The following is a 25,365-nucleotide window of genomic DNA, read 5'->3' as shown; positions in this document are numbered from 1 at the left end:
CATAGCAAGGGTCTCCTGTTGTGCCAGGGAACATTAAAAAGGCACATTAGTCACTCTTTTGGACTGCTTGTAAACTAACTAAACCATGAGCAAGACCTGAACCGACCTCACATATCTTTTATATTTGCATCAGAATCATTTCCATCTCAAAACTGAGTTCACAACAGCATGCAATGAACTTTAAATACTCTTTAAAAACTGAGAAATAAATGTGCAGTTTCACTTGAGAATGATTGTCCCATCTCCAAAATATATGACAACAATTTCTCAAGTTTACTTTACAAGCAAATCAACTGCCTAAGTTATCTCACTGAGAGGAATATTTCTACAAAATTTCTCTTACAAATCAATTTTGAGTCTGTCAGTTATCAGACACAGAAGACATCCTAATCTGTGTGATGTGACAGCCAGAGGAAACAACAAACGCACAAGCAATATACCAGATGGCATGACCAAATACAGAAGAACACGTGTGATAGGCTCCCATCACTCTATATATATATAAAGGGCACAGCCAACCTCCAGCAAGGAGAGGCCCCCAGCAAAGGTGAGTTTCTGAGTGGCTGACATGTATTTAGTGTCATTAGATTTCATCTTGTGAAGGAAATTCCAGTCATTTTTTAAATCTCTTGGATGAAAAAAAATGTGATGCTTTTGGGAACTTGACATCTTTTCTTCTGTTTTTTAGAAGTCTGCACTGAAACGTGCCAAAAAAACCCTGCTCACCTGGTGTCAGCCAAGGTAAATCAGCCTTTGTATTTGTCAAAGGAAAGAACAAAAAACAGAAAGTTTTTTTAAAACAAATCCTAATGGTAGAGCATTTCATAGATATCATAGCAGTCATCACTATTGTCTTGTCTCCCCTTTTGCAGTAAAGAGCCATCATGTCGGACCCTGAGATGGAGTGTTTTGGCCCGGCGGCCATTTACCTCCGGAAGCCAGAAAGAGAGAGGATTGAGGCACAGAATACTCCATTTGATGCTAAAACAGCATACTTTGTGACAGAAGCTACAGAGATGTACCTCAAGGGGAAACTTGTCAAGAGGGAGGGTGGCAAAGCCACTGTAGAGACTCTCGGCGGAAAGGTGAGAACTATGGCACGAGGATTAAAAGTTTAACAGGGCTGGACATTTTTGGCACAGAGTCTAGACTGCTGTGGTGGCATGTGAACTCTGCGGCATTGTGACTGAAAACAAAGAGCATGATTTAAAAACAATGTAAATTGTAACAAAGGGAAATACTGCATCCTGTAGGCTAAAATTGTTTCACAGACTGGCTAATGAAAAATCTCTGCTTATAAACAAAGATTTTTCAACTGAAAATATTTCAAACAAGCTAATCTGAACGTAATAGACACATAAGATTAAGAGCCTTTACTTTTATTCCCTATCAAATACAAATCAGTGTTCAGGGGTTTTTAAATACTTTTTTTCCATATAGATGAACATAAAACAGATGAGGACAAAGGTATTTACAATCTCAAAAGTATTAAAGTGGACCTAAAAGACACATACACAGTACATATAAGCACAGTGATAATCTTAAATGAAAATAAGGAATTTCCACATTTATGGCAATCCCATTTTTCCCAATTTTTCTCTCCTTTCTCCTTTTGAAGGCACAATGCAAAAGTTATTTTCTCTATATTGCGAAAAGAGACTATAATGTTTATGAGAAGTTTCACAGTTGGTGAATTCTTTTGAAGCCAGCATTTAGTAATTCCTGTCCTATTTGCAACCATATATATCTTCAAAAGATATGCATCACTTCTACAAAGGCAATCCGGTGTTTTTCCAAGAAACAGAGAAGTGAAAGAAGAATCAAATGTTATGTCCAAGGTTTTAATAACAAACTGCTTCACTTCATTCCAAAAGTTTCTTAGATACAGACAGGACCAAAAAATTATGAACATAGTCTGCAGAAACTACCCCAATCCCCTGCAGCAAGAAAACTGTGAGCCACTTAACTTTGATTTCTTGTTTCGGCTAATAAAAAATTGTATTTGATTTTTCCAGCAGAAATCATGCCAGAATAAGGAGTGTGTAGTGGTGGACTGATTTTCACAGATTTGAAGCCACATTTCTTCTGAAGTGACTAAATTAGGTTCTTTTTCCCAGTGCTGCCTCATGTAGTCTGTTGTCTTTATTTCTTTTAAGAAGAAGAGGTGAATCTGCAAGTATCGATAAAATATCTTTATAACCAGCCCATAAGATTTACACAGATCCTCAAAACTGATCATATTTCTGTTTTTTATTATCCTACATATAGAGGTGGTTCCTCTTTTAGCCGATTGCCTGTACTTAGGATAAAGCCTTTCTGTACCAGTAGTAACGAGCAGAATAAGCCATGTCTAAACATATGCATATGAATTTATACATATAATATAAAAGCTATATAAAGTTATACATATAAAAGCTATATAACGTTACATAGCATACAAGCCATATAACCAATTGTAGCACAAGTCATTTTCCTTAACCTCGAAAGTGCTGAAAGCTAAAAAGTAACAAGTAATAAAAGTGTTATTGTAAAAAGTGATAACAATAGCAGTAATAGGGACTAAGCAAAAACCCTTAGTATAGTACTATAAAGCAGTGGTTCCCAAAGTGCGGGTCGGGACCCTCAAGAGGCTCATCAGACTCTGAAGGGGTGTGGCGAGATGCTTTCCAACAAAACGAAGAGAAATTTTAAACGATTTAAAGTGGCACATCTAATACATTATTGTAAGAAATACTGATTTTTTTAGTAGTTATTAAGTGAGATTTGCACTTAAATGTAATGAATATGTATAAAAACTCCCTGAAACATAAATTTGTGACTGAGGCTATATGAAATATTTTCGCTTAAACTAACTACTGTGAAGGTGGGGGTCTCCAGTCTCTAACGTTGTTATTTTGGAGGTCACAAGCTGAGAAGTTCGTGAACTCCTGCTTTAAAGTAGTACAACAGTGACAGTTATTTCTGCAATAAATGTTTTACACTTGTGACTATGAGGTAAACGCTTTTCCAAGCTTTAGAATGAAGTAAGCACATTTAAGATTCTAAAGTATACTGTGGCCAACCTAAACATTCTCATCTTCCTGATAAAGACTTGAGCTTAAGAACTAGCATTTCTCAATAAAAAAAATGCTTCGAGAAGCAGAATAAAAAATCTAAGTGGGAACAATCAAACAATGCAGCGAAAATGAATAACACATTTCTGTTAACCCTAAAATTTTCTAAGCAACAAAGTAAGCCCACGTGGTGAATTGCAAAGTCTAACAAAATATGATTTGAATGTCGTTCCTGAAAGCCCAGCTCTACTGCTTGAGACCCATGACTGCTAGTGAACAACAAATAATATTATTCCTGCACTTTTCTTACCTATTTAACAGAGTCTCACTGTAAAAGAAGATGACATCTTCCCCATGAACCCTCCAAAGTTTGATAAGATTGAGGACATGGCCATGATGACCCACCTCAGCGAGCCTGCTGTGCTGTATAACCTCAAAGAGCGCTATGCAGCATGGATGATCTACGTGAGTTTTGTGGAGGATAGAGAAAGCTTAATTATGGTATATTAGATTTCAAGCAAAATGACACTGTCTCTTATTTCACGCTGCTATAGACATACTCCGGGCTGTTCTGTGTGACTGTGAATCCCTACAAGTGGCTCCCAGTGTACGACGCAGTGGTCGTAGGAGGATACAGAGGCAAAAAGAGGATTGAGGCCCCCCCCCACATCTTCTCTATCTCTGACAATGCCTATCAGTTCATGCTCCAAGGTAACACATTTTAGTAAGTTTATAGGTTAAAAATAAATAGGGACATAAAGATATACTGAGCCTAACTGCTGTGCCCCATTTTGACGTCTTGTAGACAGAGAAAACCAGTCCATCCTGATCACGTAAGTTATATTTTTGACATAATTTCTTTCCGTATAAATATTGGAACACATCTTGTGGTTTTATAACTATGAATGCAACCCTCAAACTAGTGGAGAATCTGGTGCAGGGAAGACTGTCAACACCAAACGTGTCATCCAGTACTTTGCGACAATCGCAGTGGCTGGAGGAAAGAAAGCAGAGCCTGTTCCAGGAAAAATGCAGGTAAAAATGGTGGAAAGTTACAAGTACCAAATGATTCTGTAAAATAGTGGAGATTTGTTTTAAAAAATTACATTAATTATATTCTTAGGGGTCACTGGAAGATCAAATCATTGCAGCCAACCCACTGCTGGAGGCTTATGGTAATGCCAAGACTGTGAGGAATGACAACTCTTCCCGTTTTGTAAGTCTTTGATCTTAAAATGTTTGCTTTTTATGTAACAATCAATTCATCCATTACTGAAGCAAAACTCTGAATGTATATTTTAATTCACACAGGGTAAATTTATCAGAATCCACTTTGGGTCAACTGGAAAACTGGCTTCAGCTGATATTGAAACATGTAAGACTTTAAACTCATCAAACATTATTTATACACCCAACCCAAATTTAGGAAGAAACTCTAAAGGCAAGCATTAAAGAGTTCTTGGAGACCTGATCTAAATCCATTTAGTTTCTTTGTATATGACTATACAACAAGTCAAAACTCTCTGAACTGTTCATCTTTAAAGAAAAAAACTGAGAAAATAGGTTAAAATTAGAGTTTTAGCTGTTGAGAATTATTTGTAGTACAGAAATTACAGATGTTTCTGGGAAAAGAGACAAAAAATACAGCTGTACATGAAATTTGGACTAATACAATAAAAATTAATTTTAAGAGAGGGGGAGTGCAAAAGAAAAAGGGGGAAAAGGTCCATAAATGTTATTGTTTTGGCATTAGACTATAAAAGGTAAATAATAAATAAGGATAATCTTGGAAACTTTTGGTTGATTCTCAGTCGTAAGTCTTAAAAACAAGAGATCACACACTATAAAAGTAAAACTAGTTTTACCCACTTGCCTGCCTTTGTTCAAAAGTGATTATTTCCTAATCTTATTTCAAACAGATCTGCTGGAGAAGTCCAGAGTTACTTTCCAGCTGTGTGCAGAGAGGAGCTACCATATCTTCTATCAGCTCACAACAGGACACAAACCTGAGCTTATAGGTACAGTGTATGACTTATGATTCAAATTCTTAGTATATCTGTGATATTAAACTCTAATGGCTGCTAAACGTAAAATTATACTGTTCATTTTCAATGTTTTTTCTTTTGTTTTTCTTTAGAGGCTCTCCTGATCACCACAAATCCCTACGACTATCCCATGATCAGTCAGGGGGAAATCACAGTCAAGAGTATCAATGACGTTGAAGAATTCATCGCAACTGATGTAATGTCATCTTAACTTTTTTGCTTTGTGTATTAACAGCACTTTCATTTAATGATGAACCAATAATCATGGTGGTTCTTACTTTTGATAACACCTTGTTAACAGTAGTGTTTCACAACACATCCTGTGTTATTGGTTATATCAGTACCCTCTAATCTCTGCTTTAAGGCACAGTATGTTGTGTTACAAGTGCATGTTAAAAAATTGTATCTGAGTTTTAATCAGGCTCTTTCCTTCACAGACTGCTATTGACATTCTGGGCTTCACAGCAGAAGAGAAGGCCAGCATGTATAAACTGACTGGAGCTGTGATGCATCATGGGAACATGAAGTTCAAGCAGAAGCAGCGTGAAGAGCAGGCTGAGCCTGATGGCACTGAGGGTATAGTGCCACCAAGAGCTTGAATGCATTTGTACAGAATTTGACACCTAAAAGAACTTCTGATTAGGAAGAACATTAATGATGTTCTCCATAGGTAGGTTTTGAAGTTAACTCTTTATGTTGGTCTTTAAGTGGCTGATAAAATCGCCTACCTGATGGGACTGAACTCCGCTGATTTGCTGAAAGCTCTGTGCTACCCCAGAGTGAAGGTCGGAAATGAGTTTGTGACCAAAGGTCAAACCGTCCCTCAGGTATGGGAGGTCAACAGAATCATATCTATATAATAGAACACTAGATAAGTTTCAAATACCCCTGAAACTATTCTTCCCCTGACATGTTTCAATTCTTTGCAACATCCTTGTTAATACCGTTTCACTGATGTGTATAATCAGGTCAACAACGCTGTCATGGCACTCTCCAAGTCTGTCTATGAGAAAATGTTCTTGTGGATGGTGATCAGAATCAATGAGATGTTGGACACCAAGCAGCCCAGAAGCTTTTTCATTGGTGTCCTGGATATTGCTGGGTTTGAAATCTTTGATGTGAGTGAGCTTTACTGATAAAAAAAAAAAAACTAAGATCATGAATGATGTCAATTCTAGGTTAGATAGCCTATATTGACCTTTGACTTCTCAATCTTTACAGTTCAACAGCTTGGAGCAGCTGTGTATCAACTTCACCAATGAAAAACTGCAACAGTTTTTCAACCATCACATGTTTGTGCTGGAGCAAGAGGAGTACAAGAAGGAGGGAATTGAATGGGAGTTCATTGACTTTGGTATGGATCTGGCTGCCTGCATTGAGCTGATTGAAAAGGTGAGCATTCTGTATTTTCTCAAACTGCAAGAACTATCTGATGACTTGAAGATTTTTGTTGTAACAATCATTTCCTCATGACAGCCAATGGGCATCTTCTCCATCCTTGAAGAGGAGTGTATGTTCCCCAAGGCAACAGACATGACCTTCAAGAACAAATTGTATGACCAGCATATCGGTAAAAGTGCCCCATTCCAGAAACCCAAGCCTGCTAAAGGCAAGGCTGAGGCTCACTTTGCCCTGGTGCACTATGCTGGTACTGTTGATTACAACGTCCTTGGATGGCTCGATAAGAACAAAGACCCTCTGAATGACTCAGCGGTTCAGCTCTACCAGAAGTCATCAGCCAAACTTTTGGCTTTCCTTTATGCATCTCACGCCTCAGGAGACGGTAGGGACAATATTCCAAGGCACAACGTTTGGTGGCTTTCTGTTTATTTATAGCTATTGTATAAACATGCAATTAACATTATTTTCAATAAAACTGTACATTATAAATTGTATCTTTGTGGTACAGAGGGAGGTGCCAAAAAAGGTGGCAAGAAAAAGGGTGGGTCTTTTCAGACTGTGTCTGCTCTGTTCAGGGTAAGCACAAATACCTGTCTTAGTAATAATCATTTAGACCAACAAATTCCTATATTATACCGAATGCAATATCTAGGCTTAAAAATAAACAAAAAACATGAATATTTCTGTTTTTAGGAGAACCTGGGCAAGCTAATGACCAACTTAAGGAGTACCCATCCACATTTTGTACGTTGTTTGATTCCAAATGAATCAAAGACACCTGGTAAGCCTGATTGCATTATTCATTTATCATATTAATAATACTCCAACTATGCAACCAGAATACTCAATTCAGCATGTCCTCCAGGCCTCATGGAGAACTTTCTGGTCATCCACCAGCTGAGGTGTAACGGTGTGCTGGAAGGAATCAGGATCTGCAGGAAAGGTTTCCCCAGCAGAATCCTTTATGGTGACTTCAAGCAGAGGTATTTACAAATATCAACAACTTTTTTGTTTTGCATAGTGATCAATTATCTAATTGAAAATCAAATTCCCTACAATCAGATACAAAGTATTGAATGCTAGTGTCATCCCTGAGGGACAGTTCATCGACAACAAAAAGGCCTCTGAGAAACTCCTGGGATCCATTAATGTTGACCACTCTCAGTATAAATTTGGACACACAAAGGTTTGTTATTTATGGGGGCTCTTTTGTTTTAATGTTACCCCTTGTCATGCAAGCACAAGTGATAAGTTAACATCTAAAACTCTTTATTTCAGGTGTTCTTTAAAGCTGGACTGTTGGGCTTACTGGAGGAGATGAGAGATGAGAAATTAGCTGAGCTGGTCACAATGACTCAGGCTCTCTGCAGAGGTTTCCTTATGAGACGCGAGTTTGTGAAGATGATGGAGAGGAGGTGAGCACACATGTAACAGTGATTGTTAGTTTTAAACCATGTGTTTCAGCCATAATTCTACTCACAACCCATAAAACAATATTGCCACAATATAAATTGTTTGTTTACTTTGATACCTGTAAGGGAGGCCATTTACTCCATCCAATACAACATCCGCTCATTCATGAATGTCAAAACATGGCCATGGATGAAGCTCTACTTCAAGATTAAGCCTCTGCTGAAGAGCGCAGAGGCTGAGAAAGAGATGGCACAGATGAAAGAAGATTTTGAAAAGACAAAAGAGGAGCTAGCCAAGGCTCTGGCTAAGAAGAAAGAACTGGAGGAGAAGATGGTAACACTTCTTCAGGAGAAGAATGACCTGCAGCTACAAATTGCATCTGTACGTAATAAAGTGGGGAGTGCTCTTAATGTTTTTTTCTGTTAAGAAGAAAAACACTTAATTTTTTCTATTATTATTTCCAATCAAATATAGGAAATGGAAACTCTCAGTGATGCAGAGGAAAGGTGTGAGGGGCTCATCAAAGCAAAAATCCAGCTTGAGGCCAAAGTCAAAGAGACGGCTGAAAGACTAGAGGATGAGGAGGAAATAAATGCTGAGCTGACAGCAAAGAAGAGGAAGCTGGAGGACGAGTGCTCTGAGTTGAAGAAAGACATCGATGACTTGGAGCTCACCTTGGCAAAAGTGGAAAAGGAGAAACATGCCACTGAGAACAAGGTTAGTATATCTTCACTGAGGCCTTAAAGTCTGTTCATTTTAGAATACGGAAACAATTTTTAAAAATTTCACATTTTTGCGTATACAGGTTAAAAATCTTGTGGAAGAAATGACATCTCAAGATGAAACCATTGCCAAGCTGACTAAGGAGAAGAAAGCCCTCCAAGAAGCCCATCAACAGACCCTTGATGATCTCCAGGCAGAGGAAGACAAAGTCAACACTCTGACAAAGGCTAAAGTCAAGCTGGAGCAACAAGTGGATGACGTAAGAAAGAAAAATGAACAGTTTCAAGTCCCTTTGAAAGTAAAAATGTCACACTTAATGTTGGTTTAACAGCTTGAAGGTTCCTTGGAGCAAGAAAAGAAGCTTCGCATGGACCTTGAGCGAGCTAAAAGAAAGCTTGAAGGTGATCTTAAACTGGCCCAAGAAACCATCATGGATTTGGAGAATGACAAGCAGCAAACTGAAGAGAAATTAAAGAAGTGAGTTTGATCAAACTCATACATTCAACAGTTGTAGTAATGTTGACCTAATCGAAGTTGTCTAACTTGTAGTGTTCAAACATCCATCAGCCAAGAGAATTATGTCATAGTACAGATTTTAAATACACCCACAATAAAAACTGGCACTCCTGTTTAAATGCTGTAAAGCAAAAGGCTTCACTATATAACTGTTTAAAATAATCAAAAATGTGGGCACTAGCTTAGCTCAGTAGGTAGAGCAGGTGACCATATACATAGGCTATAGCCCTCTATGCACTGGTTGGGGAGAACCCGGTATCTGCACAGTTTAGTGCACATCTTCCCCCAGTCTCTCTCCCGTTGTCTCCTGTCTCTCTTCGGCTGCCCTATCCAAACAAAGGGAAAAGCCCAAAAAAATACTTTAAAAAAATCAATCAAAAATGTATTCTTTGTGTTTATCAAAAATGAAAGTTAAAGACCAACAATAGTTACAGAAAAAATAAATATCTATGTTGGATGTAATGTTTTTACATTTTTTGTCACTACACAGGAAGGACTTTGAAACAAGCCAACTTCTTAGCAAGATTGAGGATGAGCAATCTCTCTGTGCTCAGCTCCAGAAGAAGATCAAAGAACTTCAGGTAGGTTCAATATGTTAATGGTAATTAACCAAGACTTCACTCCACTTACTCTGGATCAGACAATAAGCCTGACTAAAAGATATTTACATTCTAGAAAATGATTGTGATAAAACTCATCATCTCAATATCAGGCTCGTATCGAGGAGCTGGAGGAAGAGATTGAAGCAGAGCGCGCTGCTCGAGCCAAGGTAGAGAAGCAGAGATCTGATCTCTCCAGGGAACTTGAAGAGATCAGCGAGAGGCTTGAAGAAGCTGGTGGGGCAACATCTGTGCAGATTGAGATGAACAAGAAGCGAGAGGCCGAGTTTCAGAAGCTGCGACGTGACCTCGAAGAGTCCACCCTGCAGCATGAAGCCACTGCAGCAGCCCTCCGCAAGAAGCAGGCCGACAGCGTGGCAGAGCTGGGAGAACAGATTGATAATCTCCAGAGAGTCAAACAGAAGCTGGAGAAAGAGAAGAGCGAATACAAGATGGAGATTGATGACCTCACAAGCAATATGGAGTCTATATCAAAATCAAAGGTAAAGAACTTTCCACTGACAAATGAGTGAAGAAAAATCTGCTAAGCATTTGCTAAATGTCTGCATTTATTCATCACTCACTGAATGAGCATTACTTTGGATAAACTTATCTTTGATTAATTTCAGACCAACCTGGAAAAAATGTGTCGTACACTTGAGGATCAACTGAGTGAGATGAAGACCAAATATGAAGAACATGTACGACAACTGAATGACATTGGGGTACAAAGGGCAAGACTGCAGACAGAAAATGGTGAAGGACATACATTTGATATTACTTTTATTTTTACTGACTACAAAACTGTGACCTTGTCAAAGCCCATAATTTAACAAATGTTAAATGTAAATGTTTTACAGGTGAAATAAGTCGTCAGTTGGAGGAGAAAGAGGCTCTTGTCTCTCAGCTGACAAGGAGCAAGCAGGCTTATACTCAGCAAATTGAGGAGCTCAAGAGGCACATAGAGGAGGAAGTTAAAGTATGTGCACATTAAAGACACTATAAGACTGCAGATCTGCAGGCTCTATTTAAATTTGACTTCAAAGATTAAGGTCAGGCATATCATCATTGTAAAAAATGTTACTGGTTCATTTCTTTAAAAGGCCAAGAATGCCCTGGCTCATGCTGTCCAGTCATCTCGGCATGACTGCGATCTGCTCCGGGAGCAGTATGAGGAGGAGCAAGAGGCTAAAGCTGAGCTGCAGCGTGGAATGTCCAAGGCCAACAGTGAGGTGGCTCAGTGGAGAACCAAATACGAGACTGATGCCATTCAACGCACTGAGGAGCTGGAGGAGGCTAAGTAAGTCCTTTAAATTTTAATTCTGTCTACTATCTACATCAAGAATTAGATTAAAATGTACTAAACTTGAAATTTTATCTTCAGGAAAAAGCTTGCCCAGCGTCTTCAGGATGCAGAGGAATCCATTGAGGCTGTGAATGCAAAATGCGCCTCTCTTGAGAAGACTAAACAGAGGCTTCATGGTGAAGTGGAGGATCTGATGATTGATGTGGAGAGAGCTAATGCTCTTGCTGCAAGCCTTGACAAGAAACAAAGGAACTTTGACAAGGTTCGTTTTTAGGAATACCACAGGTACTTAAATAAGGAGCAACAACTGAGAGTAAGTAAAATACAGAGGACTTTTTTGCTTCTTAGGTGCTCGCAGAGTGGAAGCAGAAGTATGAGGAATGCCAGGCAGAGCTTGAGGGGTCTCAAAAAGAAGCTCGCTCTCTTAGCACTGAGATGTTCAAGATGAAAAATTCATATGAAGAGGCTCTGGACCATCTGGAGACCCTGAAGAGGGAGAATAAGAACCTACAACGTATGCAATGTTTTAAAATTAGAAAGTTTCAGCTCACAAAATGATACAAATGGGAAAGGGTCAAACTGTAAAGAAGTTTCACAGGATCGCCCTTTTAGAAAAGCAGTCATTTCTGTTTGTTAAAAAAGACAGGTGAAAAATTACACCCCTAGTGGGCCACCAGTTTTACTACCCACTGTTTTTCATTGGCAACTACTGCAAATGACATAAAGCATGACTATGTTTCTTTGTTTTTAATGAAAAGTATACTTTATTTAAAATGTCATTGAATGAAATTAACAACTTCCTCAATAATTATTTCTTTAGAGGAGATCTCTGATCTGACTGAGCAAATTGGAGAGACTGGAAAAACAATTCACGAACTGGAAAAATCCAAAAAGAGTGTTGAGATCGAGAAGACTGAACTTCAGACCTCACTTGAAGAGGCAGAGGTAATTTATAATAAACTCCCTCTCATTAAACAAAATTTAAATTGATGCTGTAGATGTTTATATTATTTTACTTTTTTGTCAAGGCTACACTCGAGCATGAGGAATCCAAGATTCTTCGTATTCAGCTTGAACTCACCCAAGTCAAGAGTGAAGTTGACAGAAAAATTGCAGAGAAGGATGAGGAGATTGAGCAGATCAAGAGGAACAGCCAGAGAGTGATTGAGTCAATGCAGAGCACTTTGGATGCTGAGATCAGGAGCAGAAATGATGCCCTGAGAATCAAGAAAAAGATGGAGGGAGACCTCAATGAGATGGAGATTCAGCTGAGCCACGCCAACCGGCAGGCAACTGAAGCCCAGAAACAGCTGAGGAACGTGCAAGCGCAGCTGAAGGTTTGATGACCTGTTAAATAAAACTGAAGAAAAAGTTGACTTTATTTAGACAGCATTACTTACAGGTTTACCTTTTGTTTAGGATGCCCAACTGCACCTTGATGAAGCTATCAGGGGTCAGGAGGAAATGAGGGAGCAGGTCGCCATGGTGGAGCGCAGGAACAACCTGATGATAGCTGAGATTGAGGAGCTGAGAGCTGCTCTGGAGCAGACTGACAGGAGCCGCAAAATAGCTGAACAGGAGCTGGTGGATGCCAGCGAGCGTGTGACGCTGCTGCACTCTCAGGTAACACAAGGCTCAAATTATTTTATAAACATATAGTAACTGAAAATGACAGTAAGTAATCCAAGGTCTTCTTTGTTTAGAACACCAGCCTCATCAACACCAAGAAGAAGCTGGAAGCCGATCTCATCCAGATCCAGGGTGAAGTGGAAGATGCTGTCCAGGAAGCAAGAAATGCTGAAGAAAAGGCAAAGAAGGCCATCACAGATGTAAGTCATTCTGACATTCTACTATGTAACTGTATATAAAAAGATAAATCATTGTATTCTTCTAGTTTCACAACAGTGAAAAGATTATATACAGTCATACAAGCCTGTTATATACATTTAACATTTTAGGCTGCCATGATGGCAGAGGAGCTGAAGAAGGAGCAGGACACCAGCGCTCACTTGGAGAGGATGAAGAAGAACTTGGAGGTGACTGTGAAGGACCTGCAGCACCGCCTTGATGAAGCTGAGAATCTGGCGATGAAGGGGGGCAAGAAGCAGCTCCAGAAACTGGAGGCTAGGGTAAATGTTGGATCTCATTTCTGGTAAAAGGCTATTTTTCTGAAATTTACACTAAATTGAAAGATTCTTTATCATTCAAGGTTCGAGAATTGGAGTCTGAGGTTGATGTTGAACAGAGACGTGGTGCTGAAGCAATCAAAGGAGTGCGTAAATATGAGAGAAGAGTAAAGGAGCTCACCTATCAGGTAAACTGAAATTTACAGTACTCAAACTTGAACTACTACCATAAATTCATGACAACCAATGTTTCCCACAACCTCATTGTCCATACTGAAAAAAATAATAGGTTGGAACCTATATATTTCTGTTTCGATTTTCTAACATTACTGTTTTATGGCAGACTGAGGAGGACAAGAAGAATATAGCCCGTCTTCAGGATCTGGTGGACAAACTGCAACTGAAAGTGAAATCCTACAAGAGACAGGCTGAGGAAGCTGTGAGTACAAATAATTCTTATAAGCCACACACATTCTGAAAATCGGCCAGCAGTTTTGACTTTAAAATGGATTATTATACAGGAGGAGCAGGCCAACACTCACCTGACCAGGTACAGGAAAGTGCAGCATGAGATGGAGGAGGCTCAGGAGCGTGCTGACATTGCTGAGTCCCAGGTCAACAAGCTGAGGGTAAAAAGCCGTGAAATTGTCAAGGTACAGATCAAGGTATATCAGCAATGAATCAAGTTGATACAAATGATACATTACAATCAAAATTCACCTCATTAAAGTCAGTTTTAACATGATGTTGTTCTTTTCTTGTAGAGCAAGGAAGCAGAGGAGTGAGGAAGAAATCCAAGATGACCAGTAACAAGAAGTCATACAATATGGCCATCTTGTTTCTCGTTTTCTCTAGCATATTATGAAAGCTTTTCAATAAAAGCAGATCATAATGTATCTTTATTGTGTCTACCCTTTTAATTTTTAACACATGCATGCAAGGTGAATATTTAAAAGCACCAGGGACAAAAAGTGTGATTTATCAAGTAATTCACTGAGTCTCCTTCATAAAGATTAGATTACAAAATGAGATAAGATCAAATAGAACACTTAATAATAAAACATGTCTAATTGTATAACAAAAACCCCCACAACTGATAGACCAATGGAGCACCAATCTGCAGCACATACTTCTGGTACATTATACATACAAGTTCAATTTAAAAGCCCTCAAGAGCATTTACAAAACAGACATTAAAACTTAAGTTGGCCTCATTTTCTAAAGCTTTTTATTTCCTCCCTTAGAAAAAATAAAAACATCTGTTCACTGCGTTAGAAATCCTTTGTTAGAACGAATTTGCAATCTAATGATGTTGCTGCAGGCCAGGCACATTGTCAGAATACATTGTACTGAAAACTTTTGAGTATGGGCAGATAGAGTAAATGTACGGTAAAAACCCTAAAAACCTTACACTGTTTCAGGAGTAAGAACATTTTCTGGTTTCAAGACAGGGCTTCATAGCCACACAGTGAACTTTAAGCCGTTAATAACGTTATGAGGTGATGCTAGCGTCAGTTAGCTTATATAAACTAAACATTCGCTGATTTTGTTAACACATAAAATTTAGATTGAAGGAGACACTGAAACGAACCTTTTTGTTGTCTAACTATACATCGTCAATGACTGTCGTTTGTTATTCCGCCCAAAATATCTCTATTTCAACAGTTTTCGGCATAGGACAAAGTTACCAGTTCGGTTGACGTCTGAACGTTGGTGTCTTCTCAGGCGCAGGGTAGGGTTAGTTTTAACCCTTATCCTAAACGATGATAGTAGTTTTGTTTCGCGTTTCTAAGTTTTAAGAACAAAAGAAGGCCGGTTACTCTCTAAAGATACGCATCTCAAATGGCTGTTCAACCAGTAGACTACAAATGGATGGAAAACAAATAGCCTTTTCAAAAAATATCTTTCTGAAGTCGAGCGTCGTGCCAACATGGAAACCGGAAATGAATTTAGATTGCCCTGCGCAGATATGAATAGACATTTACTGTGGTCATACACATAGATATGGATACGCCAGGATACTACGTCTTGATAACTATGGTCATACCCCTTAAAAATATATAGCTTTTTTAATTATCAAGATTTCTCACAATAGTTGCTCTATCTTCGAAGAAAAGGTAATTAAGAAGAAAACAAGGATTAATGGAAATCCTTACTCGGATATTGGTGGGCAAATGATATGACTTACATATTTTTGTGTCTCAGTCTATTATTTCCTTTTGGAAATAAAAAACGATCAGTTCATGGTTATTGGTTATTATATTGGTTCTATGAAAACTGCTTTGTTTGAATAGTTCTCACTATATTTGAATAAAATAATTAATCTCATATTTTGACATCTTAAACCCTACAATTGCAGGTATTGCAACAGTCCCAGTAAATTAACAGATCACTGACGCTGTAAAAAATAAAGTTTTAATCATGAGAAACTCTAGTTAGAACACTTTGCCAGGATGTTATGGTCCTTTAAAACAGAGTACTGTCATTATCTTATCAATATAAACTTGGTAAGGTCATTGAAAAAACAAAAAAGTTTTGTCCCAGAATCTGCAAGTTCTTAAATGTTAGGGTGGCACAACCGTAATCATAGCTACTTTTATTTTAAAATGAAGTTGTAAAAACAGATTGTAGCATCATTTATCATTTATTTGACTCCAGGGGGACACTCATGGCCAAGTAAAATAGTTTATAGATCCCTTTAAAGTAAAGATAAAAACACGTATTTTTAGTCACTGGTGGGCATGTACACTTTCCAAGTCAGGTGGTGCAACAAATGTAAAACAGCTAAAACTATTTTACCATTGATCTCTTGATTTTATTTTGAAAATACATGTAACAACTTTCTTAAAGGAACAAAAGCAACATCATGTGTCTCAGGATTTACCTGATTAGTTTGAAATTAGTTTCAAATGTCAGGTGGCACTACCAGTATGTCAGGTGGAGCAACCAGGGTTTCAGGCAGTGAAACTGCAAAAGTGTTACAATATGAAATAGATTCTATCATTTAAAACTCTAAAGAAATGTACTTTACTTCTATTTAGTTAGATGAAGTGAAACATATTTTGACTGATTACAGTTTTGCTAAGGTAAATGGGTACACTTTCTTTATCAGGTGGTACAACCAAGATAAAGCAGCTATATTTTATTTTGCCCAAAAATTACTTATATATATATATTTGTCCACTTTCTAACAAGGATAAAAGTAACAACATGGGAAAATATTTGCCTGTTTAATCTAAACTAAGCTGCAAATGTGAGGTGGCGCTTCCACAAAAGAATGAAGCCTTAACTTGGCATTGGCCCAGGCCTATAGACTACTGTTGACAGGCAGATGATATTTGAAATTAAAATAATGTAACACAATTGAAAATGGGAGAAAAAAGTAAAGTATTTGAAAGTATTATGAGTTATGTGTGCCATTTTTTAATGTACAGTAGTTTTCCTTCATGTTTCACAAAAGAAACAGCCTATAGCACTGACACCTAACACACACATCTCATACAACCAATCAGTTGGCCTCTTTTTTTCCTCCAACGGATTATGTTTCAAAAGCAGCTTGGTCCGGGGTGTATTTTTAGGAGCAGGACAAAAAACGATCTTTAAGATTTGGGGGGAACCCATCGGGCAACAGTGGGGTTTTTTGGACCCTCCAAATGTTGGGCAATATTTGTTGGAAAAAGAAAAGGGTGATGCCTCTCATCGATGTTGGAAATGACCTAAAAGCCACCCCCTTTATAACTTACCATCCCCCCTCTCCATTATCTACTGTCAAAAGAGTGCTAGGCCAGATGGATTGTTAAACTGTTATTCTAGTCTGCTGGATTTATTGATCAATGTCTGACAGAAGTTTGAACAAGTATCTATGGCCTCACACATGGCCTCAATCAGTAATTGTGCCCATGTTAATTGTAAGATAGACAGACAGACAGAAAGAAAGAAAGAAAGAAAGAAAGAAAGAGGGGAAAAAGAAAAACATTTTTTGACTTAAAACAAATCTTATGTTCTTTATTTGTCAGTATGTTTTTACCAATTAGATTAGATATATTTCTCAAGAACTAGGCTTGATTTTTGAATATGATGTAGAAATATAAACATAAAAATGCTTACATTCAAGTATCAGGCTTTATTTTGAAATATAATGTAGAAATATAAACATAAAAATGCTTACATTCAAGTACAAGGCTTTATTTTGAAATATAATGAAGAAATATGAATAAAAATATTCCTTTTAAGTACCAGGCTTAATTTTTGAATATGTTGCAGAAATATGAATATGAAAATGCTGCCTTGTGTACAGGTGTCACAACCAAACAGCTACTAAAAGGCAGAAATACAAGACTTTAGTAGAAGGGAAATTAAAAGAATGTATAAATTGTAGTTTGTCAATTCCTTAGCATCGGTTTTTCTAAATTACTGCTAAAATATAGAACTTCAGTGGCTATAAATAGATATGGAGTCAGCTCTGTGAACGTTTCAGCCTTCAGAAACCTATTATTCAATAGACATCACATTACACAGACTCAATGCGGTGTAGAGTTGCTGCTGCATTTGACTGTCATGGCATACAGGAAGGATGTGTTATTAGTTTGGGTCACCAGAGGTCAGCATTGCACTCCTTGCGATCTGTTGCGTTCAACGGGCAGTGACGTGTTAATAGAGGGATACACTGCAGACTGCAATGTTTTGTAAGAATCAGGTGTCTCTAATCCTAAAGGATAGTTCTCGTCCTCAGTGGATCCTGTGCCAAGTTTACAGACCGGGTTTCTGGGATGAGCTCCTCAGTGGTTTGGTATACGCAGTGCGATTTGCAGCCGCTGGCTGGGACTGCTGCAGTGTAAACAAGACTGTCCGAGGCTACAGCGCCGCCGTCTGTGAGCGAAAACACATCGACACAGAGCCAATGGTAGTTGACTTCTCAGCTTGAACGAGCACAGTTTCATTAAGAACCCTTTATGGGTTTGTCAGTGCGAAATTACAATCACTCTGTAGCTGAGAGGCTGTCCCAATGTCATTGTTAAGTTTAATTTGACTTGCAGATGCTCCTCTCGCTCTTGTTTAATTAATCAGATGGACTTTACTGCTGAAGAACTATCGGAGAATGACTGACAACCAGGAAACCACAGATGCTGAGGATACTAGTCCGTCCGGGGGCGCGACCTTGCCGCTCCGGCCGCCCTGTGAGCGCCTGTCTTGCCACAAGAGCAGCGTGTGCTCCCGCTCCTACTTCGTGGTAGTGATGGTATTTTTTCACGTCTACATCATTAATGTTATTGCGCTGCTTTTCTACGTTCACTACAGCAGTGGGCAGGAAGATGCCAACCGGAGTCGTGATGCTCCCCGTGGTGACAACCAGCGTACCGAGTCGGGACGTCCGCCATCAAAGCCTGACTTTGTGCGTGATGTTTCCCTGACAAGGGTCGAGGGAATAAGGGTGAGTTACGCATCACTCCTCATCCGAGATTTACTTCTCCTGCCTCTCCTTTGCACACATTAATTCCACGGGCACCCACAAATGTCTGCTTTGCTTAATCTTTCAGGTGGGACATGTGCAGAAGGTGTCACTGGTGCCAGGGAAAGCGCATGAGATGCGGACTCTGAGTATGAAGCCTCTGCTGTTTGGTGAGAGCCCAAGCATCCACAAATTTGCAGAGTACCCACATGAGCCTCTGGTGGCCAAACGGGTTTTTTCTCCTAGATGTAAACAAACAACCGTGCATGCACCCAATACTAGAATATGCATATTCATAACAAACACTGCCCCCAGAGTATGCACATGCATGTTAGAACAATCAAGGCTTCATAAAATAGGCCGTTAAGACCTGAGGCACAAACTCTGCCAGCTCTGCTCAGCAGATCTCATTTGAAGCTGGCTGGCAGAAGAGCAGAAATGCACAGTGTGTTGTCATAGATCAAATGTGCTATAAAAGATTGTACAAATATTTGAGAGTGGAAAGATGTAAAGTCTATTTACTTGTTCTTCCCCTATATTATTTGTATCTTGTATCGGTACACAAAGATAAAACTATAAATTGATATGAGTAGTTCAATGTGAATAATATTGGTTCTACTCTGCATCAGCAGGCCTGCAAAACTGGCAAATGATCAAACTATTAAGGCCTTAATAAAAAATAAAGCATTGTATAAATGATGACTAATCAAACTATCCACTTTAGCTCTAGTTAATGTTAAATTAGATCAACTTAAAAGTAAAATGATAACATTATATCTGCAGATAAGGGGATGTAAATTGTGTAATGGCGCAAAGCTGCAATCATGCAATCCTGTTAGTGGGAGACATTTTCTGTTCATTTTTCTCTGTAGAGATCCCTGATTTTTTGTCTGCGGACGAGTGCCGTGTTGTGATGCAGCTCGCACAGCTTAAAGGTCTCATGGAAAGCCAGCTGATGGTGCAAGAGGGGCAAGAGGAGCTAGCCAAGGAACTCAACTTGAGCCCAGAGGAGATCTTCAACCTTCTGGATATTAACCAGGATGGACAGCTGCAACTCCATGAGGTGTATGTCATTTTGTGGACTGTGAGCACAAAGGCTCAAGAGTTTGATATGTATGCACTACATGCATGACTTTTGGTTCATAGTTGGTTAAGCCATCCTCTTGTTCTTTCTGGCTGCTGTGGCTCCGTTAGATTCTGACTCATTCTAGAGTGAGGGACGGCATCTGGCTCACTCCAGAGAATCTGCGAGAAATTTATGCTGGACTCAAAGCTGACAAGGATGGTAATGGTAAGTTATCAACATAGGTCATCATATATGGCTCTTAATTAAGAACTTACAAACATTAAACAATATGTAAACATTTTACAATTTTAAGTCTGATTTGCGACATAATCTTAAATGTTTTTAAAGCTCCCATGTGAAACTTTGTGTCTGGTTAATTTTAGTGCCCCCAGTGGACAAAGTCATACCTTTTATCTTTCATCCTGTCAGTGTATGAGTAAAAATATATTCCAAATTTTTACAAAGACATAAAGGCTGCTTTTTTAGCATACTGTAAATTACTGTGTGACACCTACACCCAGCAGTCTGCATTGGCACAGAGCCAGGCAGCTGTTTCTCATGAGTGGGTGTGGCTTTTTTGCTGGATTTTTTCCCTGGCACATATTTTGTGACCCACTTGAAAGAGCTTCACGACCCACTTTTGGGTCCCAACCCACCAGTTGAGAACCACTGCTCTAAACTGTTCCCTTATTTCCTTTTAATTCCATAACAAGTTCATTTTTTGTGGTTAAGGCCATGTAATATTCTTTGATCTACCTAAAGTTACTTATTTCCTTTCAAAATCAAAGCAGGTCTGTATCCTTACAGGACTTCAATTACCTTTGGTTTAAGACAGTACAACAATCCAAAATTAAACAAAAACAGTTTTAAATGCAATATAGTGGAATTTCAAAAAAGGAAGATTAATTGTGACTCACCTAAACCATAAATTTCTAGAAAAATTGTTTGACAATCCTAATAAAGTAGTAAAATCAAAACTTCCTCCAAAATTTGGAGCTACTAGTGAAAACTGGGCCTCCTCATTTGTCTGTATTATTTCTGCAATGTAAAAAAAAGTGTATGAATGATGCAACTAGTATGAGAATGAAAGAGCTAACATTAAATTTAATCAGAACAGCATCTGCCATATTTGAACAGGTTTGCTGAGTCTGGAGGAGTTCAGGCTCCTGAGCAGCGATGCCTTCCAGCGCTTCCTGATGCAGCAAGGCGTGAAGAGGAGTCAGCTGGTGAGGAACAGTAGACACACATGGCTGTACCAGGGCAAAGGAGCACACCAGGTCCTCCAGGACATCAAGACCAGGTAAGCAAGTCAAAAGACATGATTTGAATTAACATTTTCACAATTTAATTTTATTATAACTTCTTTTTTTAACCTTTTTCTGATCAAGGGTTACTCGCCTCACTCGGCTCCCGCCCTCATTAGTGGACCTCAGTGAGCCTCTTCAGGTGGTTCGCTACGAGGAAGGAGGTCACTACCACGCCCACCACGACAGTGGCCCAGTGTATCCTGAAACCGCCTGCACCCACACGCGACTAGCTGCCAACACCTCCACTCCTTTTGAGACTTCCTGCAGGTTAGATCACTGGGTTGCATGCTCTTGAAGGAAACTGACATTTCTGAGCATAAAAAGCAGATCTGAAATCATCTGTCTGGTGTGATTACTAAACTGATCACTGACATCCCATTGTGACAGCTGGCATGTTAGTTTGTGGTACCCCTTATTGTGTATTTGGGAAATTTTGTGTGCTTGCCACTTGCCTTCTATTTTCTGTACATGTGTGCTTCTGTGTTTGCACCGTACGTGTGTGTGTCAATTTAAATCTGTGTTGCACACCCAGGTACATCACAGTTCTCTTCTACCTGAACTCTGTCGAGGGGGGTGGGGAGACTGCATTCCCTGTGGCAGACAACAGGACCTATGATGAAGTGGTGCGTAGTTGTGTGTGGGTCTGGAAGTGTGTACAAAGAGCCCTGTAAATTTGTATTGTGTACATACTTTGCATGTTTTTCATATCTGTGTTAACTCACATGTTTGTCAGCTGGTGCATGGGCCTGAAACTAAACAGAGTGTTGCTGAGTGTGGTTCTGTGTTTTAGTCTCTCATACAGAATGACATTGATCTCATGGACACCAGGAGGAACTGTGACAAGAGTAACCTGAGGGTGAAGCCCCAAAAGGGGACAGCTGTATTCTGGTACAACTATCTTTCTGATGGAAGAGGTAGGAAAAGTTACAGAAGTTATAGAACAGATAATGTTAAGGAAAAAAATTACTCACATAACTCACTTTTCATCAAAAGCATATTTCATTACTTTATTAGAAGTTCAAGTTCTATTAGATACGTATAATTCACAACATTATTTCCCAAGTATAAAACATACAGATATTGCAAGAGTAATCAAAACAGCAAGAAAAAATGAAGAAAAAGAAATAGCGATGCTAGCAGTTGTTAGCTATATGTCGCTACAGCACCACTGGGGGATAAAAACTCACATTAACATGGAGAAAAGCTAACATCCTAACATTCAACAGGACTTATGTTTATTAGTGTGCTTGCGGTTTTGTTTAGCATGCATGGGAATGTTATAACTAATCAAGAACAAAGCGGATGTCCTTTTATGCCAACACATGGGCGTTCTGCTAGGGTAGAAGAAATGGCATCTTGTTTGAAATACTTTTATCAGGGCATTTAAAGCTGCCATATGTTTTTATGCTGTTATAAAACAGGCTGAAATTAATACCTGTTTATGAAGTACAAAAACAGAAGGTATGTACACAAAATTGAACATAAATGTAATACTTTTCAAGACGCTTGTCAAGATCTTCTCAATATATGTTAAGACTCACTTACATGGGTGACAGTTCTGTGCTTGTTTTGTGCAGATTGTAAGATAAAAATGCGACACCACAGTCAAGAAAATGCAGATAGTATTTGTTATTGTAGTATGCAAACAAAACTTTCTTTGAGATATCAGCAGTGCTAACATTAACAAACTCGGTGGTAGTATTAAACTAAGCAAAAACTGACTTTTATTTGCAAAAGTCTGTAAAATGTTAACAAGTATCAGCCCCAGCCTCAGCACCTTCTCCTCCAATAACTTCTCAGAAATCTTGCATTTACCCAACACTTACACGCACTCATCACTAGATCACATAGTTAACTTGTTAGCTAGTGATACAGAGAAGCTTTAAGGACGCGCTGATAGCTAAACCTGGTGGAGATCCATCATCCATCATTTGTAATTAAAAACTAGGGCTGTCAAAAGATTATAAATTTTAAGTCATTTATCTCAGAATTTTGGTAGTTTTTCAAGATTAATAGCACCCGTTTTATCACATTTTAAAATTCAACTGTTTTTCTACATTCTTAAACTAAGAGCAATTAACTTCCTGTTTTGATATTGATCTGCTTTTCGAGGTAGATTGATTTTGTCTAGATTTTAACAAGAACTTTACAACATAAAAGGAGCTTGTTATGGACTGAAAATTAAATAAGAGAACACAAAAAATGCTCAGATGACTTCTGACCTCTCCACTGAGCTGCCTGTGAGTTTTCAGAGTGAAATGAGACATTAAGTTGACATAACATCACCATGGCTGCAGGGAAATGCTGACAAGATTAACCAGTTGAGTGTGTTGAAAGGGATAATAAAGCATGCAATAAACGTCAATGATTATTATTGTGAAGCTTAAATAGTCGTGATAACTCAATTAATGTTGACAGCCCTAGTAAAAACAAAAGCAGAAACTCAAGCCAACAACCTCTTTTGCCAAATGTAAAAAAATGAAAATGGCTATCAAATTTAAGACCTTATAATTTGGCAATCAAGACTTTTTAATACTTTCTCAAACCTTCCCTTTTGCTCAATTGATTCATCAACTTTTATTGCTTTTTAAGACTCAGCGGACAGCTTGAAAGGAGACTATTAGTGACAAGGTTGATTATTTCCATACAGTATTTCATAACAAATGAAACTTGCAGGGGCTTAGGTGTCAAAGCATTATCTTTCAATCTGCAATTTTGCATTTTCAATGACAAATACCCTCTATGTGTGGTGTATTTTATTGTGTAAAGAAAGCAGAATGAGATGTTGAAAAAACACTATTAACACATGAACAAGACATAATCAGCAGAGAAACCAGTTTATCCAAAGTGGCATGAAAATCAACAAGAGTTCCACACAAGAGCTTTAATGCAAATTTTTTATGGTATGGGGGACAGGCCAGTTCCAGCTGATGTTACATGAAATCCCACTTTGATGAAATCTAAAGCCCCACTCCAATCAAATATTAATGATAATTTTATATTGTGAACTGTCAGGCCATGACTTCAGTTCCTCATTCCAGCCATCATTTCCCTCTAACTTTCCTTATAACCAGACCCCATGTCCACCTACTTAGCGAGGGTTCATGCCTCATTTTTTAAGAACTGCTACTGTTGAGCATTATTCTTATACACTAAATTGTGAATATTTGTTTCACAATAAAAGTCAATTATAAGTTGATGGAGAAAACAAATAATTTTTAAAACAATGTAAAGCAGAGTTTTTGAAAGCTGTTACATAAGAATAAGCCCTTTATAAAATAGAGAGAGAAAAATATTGTACAGGAATCAACATAAAATGAGTCTTTTTTTCTCTCTCTCTCAATAGGTTGGGTGGGAGAACAGGATGAATACGCCCTGCATGGAGGCTGTGTGGTGACACATGGTACAAAGTGGGTCGCCAATAAATGGATCAACATCGATCCAGATTACCAGCGTCAGGCTCGCTACCAGCAGCTGGTTGCACAACATCCAGAGGATGGTGAAGATGAAGATGAAGGTCTGACTCTGAACCTGGACCCACACAATTCTGATGTCCATCAAGACTTGTAGCTCATAAACCAAATTTATACTTATGAAATGAAAAATCTACTTAGCCTTCCTCAGTCCTGTGCACAACTTTTTGCCCACACCCCTTGTGGCCAGTATGTAGAGACATGATTTATTCAGGGAATGAGGCCATTCAGGGGGTTTATGCAACTGTAAAGAGATGCTGTTGATAAATATTGCTTGGATATTTCTAACCTCTTTATTTTTGCAGTGGTCTGCTCATTATAGTGATTTCCCATCAAAGGAATGTTGCACTAGAAACTCATTTAAGGAGTTGAGACACAATAAATCCTTTGCATGCATTAGCTTTTGCTGTTGCTTTGAGCAAAAATTGCACATGAAAATTGAAATGGCTGCTGTAAACATTTCAATGTTCTTCCTTGGTGTTGCTACCATGACCAAAAAAGGCTCACACACTGTCAGTGTGATGCATGTTGCCTTCTATTTGTTCCTTGAATCTTTCATCATTTTTGCCAGATGAATTTTTTGAAAGATAATATTTGAATGTTTCATTTTATTTATTAATTATTTTCTCTAAGCTGCACTGTATCATTCTCCCACACTGAATAAAAGTTCAATTAAGTTCATACGTCTTCTTCTTCAGAGACAATGTGTTTAAATAGCAATGTAACTCAAAATTAAAATGAAGGGGACACACTGGAATACAAATGCAGTAAGTAATATGTATTACTTATTTACTCTCAGCTCTTTGCATTTGATCATTTCTGGGTAAGATTTTGATTTTTCCCATCATCACAGCTTCATCTCCTGTTTGGTTGTAGTCTTTAAAGTTT

General features: G+C 38.5%; 2 protein-coding genes across 5 annotated transcripts; both read left to right on the top strand.

The window, feature by feature from the left end:
- The first annotated feature begins 527 nt into the window (after window positions 1-527).
- LOC121529639 (myosin heavy chain, fast skeletal muscle-like) lies at window positions 528-14,078 on the top strand. 2 transcript variants are annotated; one of them, XM_041817608.1, is made up of 41 exons: window positions 528-547; window positions 689-741; window positions 873-1,085; window positions 3,375-3,518; window positions 3,608-3,764; window positions 3,859-3,886; window positions 3,977-4,088; window positions 4,177-4,269; window positions 4,365-4,428; window positions 4,973-5,071; window positions 5,191-5,294; window positions 5,536-5,674; window positions 5,807-5,925; window positions 6,067-6,216; window positions 6,320-6,490; window positions 6,575-6,881; window positions 7,008-7,075; window positions 7,193-7,280; window positions 7,365-7,482; window positions 7,562-7,685; window positions 7,778-7,914; window positions 8,038-8,293; window positions 8,387-8,629; window positions 8,718-8,894; window positions 8,967-9,112; window positions 9,642-9,732; window positions 9,864-10,253; window positions 10,380-10,506; window positions 10,611-10,729; window positions 10,854-11,050; window positions 11,135-11,318; window positions 11,405-11,570; window positions 11,877-12,001; window positions 12,085-12,393; window positions 12,476-12,679; window positions 12,760-12,885; window positions 13,015-13,185; window positions 13,266-13,370; window positions 13,526-13,621; window positions 13,704-13,835; window positions 13,947-14,078. In XM_041817608.1, exons 3-41 carry the CDS (start codon window positions 885-887, stop codon window positions 13,965-13,967), a joined length of 5,808 nt encoding a protein of 1,935 aa, XP_041673542.1. In that variant the 5' UTR covers window positions 528-547; window positions 689-741; window positions 873-884; the 3' UTR covers window positions 13,968-14,078. The 2 variants fall into 2 exon arrangements, with proteins under 2 accessions (XP_041673542.1, XP_041673532.1); XM_041817598.1 differs by having other exon boundaries at window positions 13,704-13,847.
- A 3,810-nt stretch (window positions 14,079-17,888) lies between these two features.
- On the top strand, window positions 17,889-25,123 carry p4htmb (prolyl 4-hydroxylase, transmembrane b). 3 transcript variants are annotated; one of them, XM_041777641.1, is made up of 10 exons: window positions 17,889-18,085; window positions 18,250-18,613; window positions 18,720-18,801; window positions 19,504-19,694; window positions 19,826-19,922; window positions 20,835-20,997; window positions 21,086-21,271; window positions 21,537-21,627; window positions 21,795-21,918; window positions 24,351-25,123. In XM_041777641.1, exons 2-10 carry the CDS (start codon window positions 18,281-18,283, stop codon window positions 24,572-24,574), a joined length of 1,491 nt encoding a protein of 496 aa, XP_041633575.1. In that variant the 5' UTR covers window positions 17,889-18,085; window positions 18,250-18,280; the 3' UTR covers window positions 24,575-25,123. The 3 variants fall into 3 exon arrangements, with proteins under 3 accessions (XP_041633575.1, XP_041633584.1, XP_041633567.1); XM_041777633.1 differs by having other exon boundaries at window positions 17,890-18,613; XM_041777650.1 differs by lacking the exon at window positions 21,795-21,918 and having other exon boundaries at window positions 17,889-18,613; window positions 24,351-24,522.
- Window positions 25,124-25,365: the final 242 nt, after the last annotated feature.

This window comes from Cheilinus undulatus, linkage group 3, assembly GCF_018320785.1.
Source record: "Cheilinus undulatus linkage group 3, ASM1832078v1, whole genome shotgun sequence".
Lineage (NCBI taxonomy): Eukaryota > Metazoa > Chordata > Actinopteri > Labriformes > Labridae > Cheilinus > Cheilinus undulatus.
The sequence above is the reverse complement of the archived record's forward strand: the minus strand, read 5'-3'. Positions and strand labels throughout refer to the sequence as shown.

Excerpts from the sequence above, each read along its gene's own strand:
- p4htmb (XM_041777641.1), top strand. The coding sequence starts at position 18,281 with ATGACTGACAACCAGGAAACCACAGATGCTGAGGATACTAGTCCGTCC. Across the intron at positions 20,998-21,085 it reads CTCCAGGACATCAAGACCAG|GGTTACTCGCCTCACTCGGC; the intron begins GTAAGCAAGTCA and ends TTTCTGATCAAG. Across the intron at positions 21,272-21,536 it reads CCTTTTGAGACTTCCTGCAG|GTACATCACAGTTCTCTTCT; the intron begins GTTAGATCACTG and ends TTGCACACCCAG.
- LOC121529639 (XM_041817598.1), top strand. The coding sequence starts at position 885 with ATGTCGGACCCTGAGATGGAGTGTTTTGGCCCGGCGGCCATTTACCTC. Across the intron at positions 6,217-6,319 it reads CTGGGTTTGAAATCTTTGAT|TTCAACAGCTTGGAGCAGCT; the intron begins GTGAGTGAGCTT and ends CAATCTTTACAG. Across the intron at positions 12,394-12,475 it reads ACGTGCAAGCGCAGCTGAAG|GATGCCCAACTGCACCTTGA; the intron begins GTTTGATGACCT and ends CCTTTTGTTTAG.